We start from the raw sequence: 8,565 nt of genomic DNA on the forward strand, positions 1-8,565 counted from the left end.
GGGTATCCTCCTTTCCCTCAGGGCAGAATTGGCTTCTGTAGGAGAGTTCACAGAAAGGTCCTGTAGACTGTGTTTAAAAAGACAAAGGCTCACTGCTTCATGTTTAACTGGACAAAGCCACAGCCCGCTGGCCTTGTGTCTCATTCACCTCTCTAATGCTTACACTTTAAGGAAGTGGTTGAGGAGCTGGCCCAGGACCTACTCTCCAAGCTTCCCAATGACTTTGACTTGGAGTTGGTCGTGAAGTTGTACCCTGTGGTCTATGATGAATCTATGAACACTGTCCTAAGGCAAGAGCTCATCAGATTCAACAGGTGGGCTGTGTGGTCTTACTTGGATCCTGGGAGTTGGCGTGAGGGGTAGAATCTAATGGGCAGTAACTAGAATGGACACTTGATAAGGGTTGCTCTGCAGAGTTGGTTTGCCCTACCTTGTAGGAAGGGCTGCAAATAGGGCCATCCCAGCATGTGTTGGCCCAGGGTTAAATCAGTTCCTTCTATTCATTCTCTCTCGTTCATTCATATGACATCTGTAAACTGGGGTGAAAACCAATACCAAGCACAGGCTAATAGTAAAAGTAATCATTAAAGCCACTTTTATTGAGCCTTTAGTGCTAGAAATGGCTCCAAGCACCACTCATGCCTTTGCATTCAAACCACACAGTAGTCTTTAAAAATATGCACAGTTAGTAATCCCTCTACCACTGTTTTACAAATGAGAAAACTGAGACAGAAGGGCTAAGTAACTTGCTCAAGGTCACACAGTCATTCAATGGCAGAACTGAGTTTGAATCCAGGCTCTCTGATTCCAGAGCCCATGCACTTAGCCAGTATGTGAAATCAGGGTAAACTTAGAAAGGGGTGAATGCAGGGGACACGGGTTCAGGCCCTGGTCTGGGAGGATCCCGCGTGCCGCGGAGCAACTGAGCCCGTGAGCTACAACTACTGAGCCTGCACTCTAGAGCCCGCACGCCACAACTACTGAGGCCCACATGCTTAGAGCAGCTCGTGCTCCGCAGCAAAGAGAGGCCACTGCAGTGGGAAGCCCGTGCACCGCGGCGAAGAGTGGCCCCCGCTCGCCGCAGCTGGAGAGGGCCCGTGTGCAGCAGCGGGGACCCAACACAGCCAAAAATAAAATAAATAAATTTAAAAAAAAAAAAAAAAAAAAAAAAAAAATTCAATGGCAGAACTGAGTTTGAATCCAGGCTCTCTGATTCCAGAGCCCATGCACTTAGCCAGTATGTGAAATCAGGGTAAACTTAGAAAGGGGTGAGGAACAGTTCATCCCGTTGCCGCTACCACAGGGGTAAGGAAGGGCTATTATAAGATGGCCATGGGGCTAAGGGTCTCCGGCCTTCTATTCTAGTCCCTCCTCACTTCTCCTCCAGGTACTAGAGCATAGAGCCCGGTGGGATCACCTTGATTTGATTTCTAGATAGCCAAAACTGAAAGAGTTCCCAAACACCATCTAGGCCAGATGAGGAAATTCATCACTTCTGCCTCCACGTCAAGGTTCTTGCTGCTCCAGATACTCTTAAGTGCTGCTCTCTCCATTTTGCTTCATTGGTCACTGCTCGGTTTTAGGGACAGCCCTGATGCCGAAAGACCGGTGAACTTGAAGGATGTCAACTAAGAATTTGTTGACTCCCTTAGTCTTAGGGTTACTCCCTATAGTCAGTAGGCAGTTGGTTGTGTGGATGACCAAGCAAAGTATGGTGTGTGAGTCAAGGATGCTGACTACTTGAGTCAGATACCTTGGTATGATGGGTTGTAGTCCTCATTCATCCAGACACCAGGCCAATGGCTTTCCTCCTCTGCCACTCATTCTCTGCTAAGGTCACTGGAGCTCTTGGTGGTTACAGGGGCCTTCACTGGCCTTTACCACAGGCCATTGTAATAGAAGAGAAGAGGGTGACAGCAATCTTATATTCCAGTGATGCTCAGGATTAACTACTTGGGGCAATATTGTAACGTCCTTCCCCACTACCTTTTTTTTGCCTATTCACCCAGTGGTATGAGAAGCCCAAAATGACAGTTCAGCTTCCCATTCAGGGGAACCATTATTGTGTCTTCTAGGGCAAATATTCCTTCCCTGAGTACTAAAAATCTTGAAACTAGCAGAGCTCATAGTTTCAAGAATAGAAGGAAACCTTTTTCCAGTAGGTTTCAGGTATAATAGAGGTCTGTGGTATAATCCCGCAGAGGGTAGTGTTTGCTCTTGACTCCTCAGCCAAGCACATAACACCAATAACACGTTTGAACCTTAAATTCCTCTTAATATAAATGTTTAGTGGTTACACATCCAGGAATCCCTTTCTTGCGTTTGAGCCTTCTCATGTCCATTTGGCTGGGATTCCATAAGTCTTTGGACATGACAAGCTCTCTCTGGTAGCAGAGTCTTTGGCACTCTCAGCTGAATTCCCTCTGGACTTGATGAGGCCTCATAACAGAGGCCAGAGAGAGAGACAGGTGATCTTGGCATCTCTCAGGCTGCCCTTCAGCTGCCTTTTCTCAGGTATGCATGCACCTCATAGTCTATAAAAAGAACAACTTTGGCAATATAGATCAGAAGCCTTAAAACTGCATTACCCTTTGACCCAGAAATTCTACTTTTAGTAAGCATATCATTATAAATTTCCACAGTGATTAATATAGATGCGTGTTCCTAGTAAGTTGTTTACAGTGACAACAATCTAGAAATAATGTTTTGGTAATAGAGGAACAGTTAAATTAAATGGAACACCTTGCAGTCATTAAAAAGGACGATTTTAGTTTGGTCTCTATTGAATTGGAAAGATGTTCCTTATATGCTAAGAGGGAAAAACAAATTACAAAAAACACATATATAGTATGATCCCATTAAAAAATAATTTGTGTTTACATATAGAAAAATCTAGAAAGAGCAGTGATTAATATAGATGGGTGTTCCTAGTAATGTTGTTTACAGTGACAACAATCTAGAAATAATGTTTCGGTGATAGAGGAACAGTTAAATTAAATGGAATACCTTGCAGTCATTAAAAAGGACGATTTTAGTTTGGTCTCTATTGAATTGGAAAGATGTTCCTTATATGCTAAGAGGGAAAAACAAATTACAAAAAACACATATATAGTATGATCCCATTAAAAAATAATTTGTGTTTACATATAGAAAAATCTAGAAAGATATACATCAAAGTTATCTTTAGGTGGTGAGATAATGGGTGATTTAATTTTTTCTCATCTTTACAATTCTTCTATCATGAATGTATATTATCTGACTTTTTAAAGGGAGGAAAAGTAAAAGGAGACTTGGAGTCAGTGTACTTGGGGTAGAATGAGGTCACTGGAGAGCCAGGCTGAGTCTGCTCCTTTGTTCTTGCAGATTGACCAAAGTGGTTCGCATAAGCCTCATCGACCTTGGCCGAGCAATTAAAGGGCAGGTTTTGATGTCCTCAGAGCTGGAGGATGTCTTCAGTAGCATGCTTGTGGGTAAAGTGCCAGCCATGTGGATGGCCAAGTCCTACCCATCACTGAAGCCCCTGGGAGGCTACGTGGCTGACCTGCTAGCCCGCTTGGCCTTCTTCCAGGTACCTTGGAGTCAGGGTAACTGGGCACCTGGCATTCTCATTCAGGTGGAGAGGACGTTCTGAAATGATGGATCAGAGGCAGAGGGAGTAGGGCAGTCTCACAGCATCCTGGACTGAGCACCTACTGGAAACAGTCTTACCAGGGTTGAGGGCAGGAGGGAGACTTTTCAAAGTCCTTGAAAAGATTATAGCCTCTAGAGGCAGGAGTGGGAACCAGAATAAATGTCACAAACTGGTGTCTCATGGGCCACAGCTCATGGGCTAGTAGATAGATTTGGTTTGGCTGCTTGGTTATTTAAAAATTTGAGCTAGCATATGAACACTGGATTGTTACGTATCAAAATACAGATGTTTGTCCTGCAAAAACAGGAAGACCTGAAACGATGGACCTGCATTCCTGCGTGGCAACTATTGCTGGAGATGAGTGGCTGTGGCTCAGTTTAGACAAGGCACACACCCTCCACTGCTACAGTCCCTACCACGCTCTACCGTATCCCTGACACCCACCTGCACCCGCGCTTTTCTTAAAGTAGAGATATATTTCATTGTACTTTTGTTTCAAAGGGGGAAAATATAAGCTAAACTGAGAGGGCTGCCTGTTTCAAGAAAAATGAGAAAAAGCCTATTTCTTTATGGGACTTGTTGTATTACCTGCCTTTGAACAATCTTTGTTGTGTTGTTGACTTTGCATTTTTATTTCTGTGGCTCTCCAGGAATGGATTGACAACGGGCCTCCTGTGGTCTTTTGGATCTCTGGATTCTACTTTACACAGTCTTTTTTGACAGGCGTCTCTCAGAATTACGCTCGGAAATACGCCATCCCCATTGACCACATTGGATTTGAGTTTGAGGTAAGGGGCGTCTTGGGTTAGATCAACCAAAAGGGCCAACCAGAGAAAGCAGTGCTGTCCCTTTCCTTGAGTCCAAACATTTGGATCTGTTAAGGCTCAAATACTTCCGAGATGGTACAAATGAAGTATTTAGCATGACTTAAAGTAGCTCCAAAAGTTATTCCCAACAGAATCAGAGGATTCCTAAGGCTTTGTCTCTGTGGGTATAAAAAGGAATCTTTCCAGAGGAAAATTCTGCCACAGTTGTACCGAGAAAAATGAAAGCACCTTCCACATTGTTTATTCAACATGATGGACTCTTCATTTGGAAGGATGTTAATGGTCTTGTGTAGTGCTTGGCTTAAAGTCAAAGGAATGGCCAATAGTCAAGTATCACCCAGTCCATATTTGGAGAGAAAGTAGTAAGATGGATTGTTATAGAGCATTGTAGAATTTTAAATTCTATAGAAAGATCCTTTGAAATCATCTAGTCCAGAGGTCACAAACTGATTGCCCTAGGTCTTTATTTAGTTTATAAATGAACTTACCTTGATTGGCCTTTGAAGACAATGCTAAGCCAAAATTAATGCAATAAGAAAGCAAAATAATGGGAATAAACCCTGGAAAAAAGATAAAACTATCTTTTTTTTTTTTGGTATGCGGGCCTCTCACTGCTATGGCCTCTCCCGTTGCGGAGCACAGGCTCCGGACGCGCAGGCTCCGCGGCCATGGCTCACGGGCCCAGCCGCTCCGCGGCACGTGGGATCTTCCTGGACCGGGGCACGAACCCGCGTCCCCTGCGTCGGCAGGCGGACTCTCAGCCACTGCGCCACCAGGGAAGCCCCAAAACTATCTTTTTTTGATGTTGAAATGATTGTATACCTAGAAATCCGAAAAACACACCTATCAGAATTAATAGAATTTGTAAGATGACTGGATACTGGTTCAATATACAAAAATCCTTTTCCTATTCTAGCAATAAATGCTTAGAAATAGAAATGGGAAAAAACATTCCATTAACAATAACAAAAAGATTAGAATTTGAATGATTTTAAATGGAGCTTGTGCTCTCTGCTTCACCATAATCCCCTCCACCCCTCTATTCTCCTACACCTAGACCATTTTCTGCATTTACCAGAAGAAATTTATCACCTCTGAATCTAAACAGTTGTATGCTGGAGCTGGCTTATACTAACTCACCAGAACCTGTTAAAGCTGGTTGTTAAACAATTGATAGGCTGAAATTGACCATGGTGGGAGTCTTTACACCACAGAAATTGACAGAAACTACAAATCAAGGTTTCACTTCTCCTGCTAGAGAACTGTTTTACCAACATGCATCTGAACCTAACCCCTCACTACAGATCGAGGTTCAGAAAGGGGAAAGATTGTGCAAGGCCACTAAGCTAGGTAACAGTTAATGTGGCCTCCTGGCTCTTACTTTAGTGCATTCTCTGTGCCTGCCATATATAAGGGCAGCATGCTAACTAGAAATCAGACCTGGCCCATGTAGCAGGCAGGAATATTATCAGAGAAGCCCCAGTGTCCTGGGAAATGCATCCTGGGAAAGGCAGACAGTAAAGCCGGTTTGTACTTTTTCAATCTCTTAATGCTGCCTCATTTAGGAAAATGGCAGGTAATGGAACTCACAGCTTCCTGTCTTCCAGGTAACCACACAAGAAACAGTCATGGAGGATAACCCAGAAGATGGGGCCTACATAAAAGGACTCTTCTTAGAAGGCGCCCGTTGGGATAGGGAAACGATGCAGATCGGGGAGTCTCTCCCCAGAATCCTCTATGACCCATTGCCCATTATTTGGCTGAAACCTGGGGAAAATGCAATGTTTCTGCATCAGAACATTTATGTGTGTCCAGTCTACAAAACAAGTGCCCGAAGAGGTATCCTCTCCACCACAGGCCACTCCACCAACTATGTCCTATCCATTGAACTCCCAACCGACAGGCCCCAGAAGCACTGGGTAAACCGAGGAGTAGCCTCACTGTGCCAGCTAGATAACTGATGGCATCTGTCTCGACACAGAAAATAAAAGGAACTTCATTCTTTTTTTTTTTAAAGAAGGTGTTGGGGGTAGAAGTTTAGTACTTTATTTATTTATTTTTGCTGTGTTGGGTCTTCGTTTCTGTGCGAGGGCTTTCTCTAGTTGTGGCAAGCGGGGGCCACTCTTCATCGCGGTGCGTGGGCCTCTCACTATCGCGGCCTCTCTTGTTGCGGAGCGCAGGCTCCAGATGCACAGGCTCGGTAGTTGTGGCTCACGGGCCTAGTTGCTCCACGGCATGTGGGATCCTCCCAGACCAGGGCTCGAACCCGTGTCCCCTGCATTAGCAGGCGGATTCTCAACCACTGTGCCACCAGGGAAGCCCAGGAACTTCATTCTTGACTGAAATCTAGCTTTCCTTTCTTGATAGTCACATGGGATGATGATGATGATGATGATAACCGTTATATTAATGGAGCACTTGCTATGAGCCAGGTATTTTAGAGCATTCCTATAAAGTGGGTTATTATCCTTATTTTATGGCTGCAGAAACCATGATATAGAGGAAGCACTATTTTCCAAATCAGATAGCTACGAAAATAGTGGAGCCTAGATTTGAACACAGACAGTGGGACTCTTCAACCTAGACCTTTAGTCATGTGGCTAAGCTGCCTGGTGGGTTTGTTTTTTTTTTTTTCCTATTATTTTGCCGTAACCGTCACTGATCTTTAAGTGCTTCTCTCCTAGTCTATTCACATGGGCTAACATTAGGGCTTCTTATAGGTTGAAAGATGCTTAGCCCACTTTTACTTTTTAAAGGCTCTTGATATATTTAAAATGTACTTCTCACAACAATCTTATGCGGTGTTATCGTTATCTCCATTTCAGTGATGCAGAGATGGAGGCTTAGAAAAGTAACTAGCTCAGTTTTACAGCTAGCCAGTGGTAGAACTGGGACCCCAATTCTTCTCCACTAGCCTACACAGATGGGCAGAAATTTCAGGAAGAAAGGAGACGTGAGAGAACCATTATTTGTTGCTTGCCATGGTTTGTCCCTGGGCCTTTAGATATCTTGCTTGTACCTATGTTGGATATGATTGTCTCCCCCTCTAGAGGTTCAAGGAGACTAACTTGCCTACAATTATCCAGCTCTTTCACATTGAAAAGCCAGGTTTTGAGCCAAAGTCTGTCTGGCTCTAGAACCTGTGCATTTTTCACTGCTTCATGCTGCCTCCTTGCTGAGGACTTTGCTATATTGTGATGTAGAATCTTAGAAGAGATGTGTAGTTCCAACAACCATGTCCAAGAAATTTCTAGTTTATCACTGTTTTTCCCCAGGGCCAGCTGGAAGAGAATCCTGAGGGAGAAAAAATCAAATTCTTGATATATTCTCAACCAACTCTCTCTTGTGGCTCTTTGGCTCTAAATGGCTACTTCTAGGGCATTCCCTTGGTCAGTCCACAGATGAGCAAAGACATAAGGCTTTTTGGGAATCTTAATGTGTCTGGCCTGGCTTCCCTGCCTCTTCACTAGAAGAAATGTCCTGACTTGGGGTCTTTGATTTTTCTTAAATGAAGCTTCTGAGAACCACATAAACATATTCCAGAAAACTTGTTTCTTCATGGGAATGTGGAGCCAATCAAATTCTGATTGAGGACTCTGAATTCTGAGATCAGCAAATCATCTAATTGATCCTAAGTGCAAAAGGGGAGTTCTCCAAATCTTGCCTGGGGCCGATAGAGACAGTGAGGTGGAACCACTCTCTTTCAGCTCCAAGTAGGTAGCTTAAAAGCTGTTTCTCGAAGAAACATAACTTTTTCCAATAGAGGAAAGACAATCAGAATTAATAGATAGCTCGAACTGCCTTATTCTCTATTATTCCAAATAGATTGCTAAGCCATGTGAGATGGAAAGACGGTCAGGATCCCAAATCCCTGAATCTTCGACTGGCTAGGTAAGTCAGATTGTAAGCTATGAGGCAGTGAGAAGGTTGCTAAGAGAACTGAATTTCTCTTACAGTTATCTTAACTCCACCTTCAGCAGCAAAAGCTGAGGGAGGCAGGGACTGTTTCGTTCCTCAGGGGTCAAGGGACAGGATGTTCCTGTACGATGGATTAAATTTTTGTAACTTAAAAAATTTCCCTCAATTCAAAAGATTCCCCTAAATTTA

The 8,565-nt window shown here is 43.7% G+C and overlaps 1 protein-coding gene across 1 annotated transcript in view; it reads left to right on the forward strand.

The window, feature by feature from the left end:
- The window catches only part of DNAH3 (dynein axonemal heavy chain 3), a 191,099-nt gene extending 184,680 nt beyond the window's left edge, over positions 1–6,419 (forward strand). Inside the window, exons 58-61 of the mRNA XM_024744485.1 lie at positions 172–314; positions 3,364–3,568; positions 4,282–4,419; positions 6,066–6,419. Of these exons, the coding sequence (XP_024600253.1) occupies positions 172–314; positions 3,364–3,568; positions 4,282–4,419; positions 6,066–6,419 (840 nt within the window). The remainder of the gene's footprint in view (positions 1–171; positions 315–3,363; positions 3,569–4,281; positions 4,420–6,065) is intronic.
- Positions 6,420–8,565: the final 2,146 nt, after the last annotated feature.

This window comes from Neophocaena asiaeorientalis, unplaced genomic scaffold (genome assembly GCF_003031525.2).
Source record: "Neophocaena asiaeorientalis asiaeorientalis breed wild unplaced genomic scaffold, Neophocaena_asiaeorientalis_V1.1 scaffold91, whole genome shotgun sequence".
In the NCBI taxonomy this organism is placed as follows: Eukaryota; Metazoa; Chordata; class Mammalia; order Artiodactyla; family Phocoenidae; genus Neophocaena; species Neophocaena asiaeorientalis.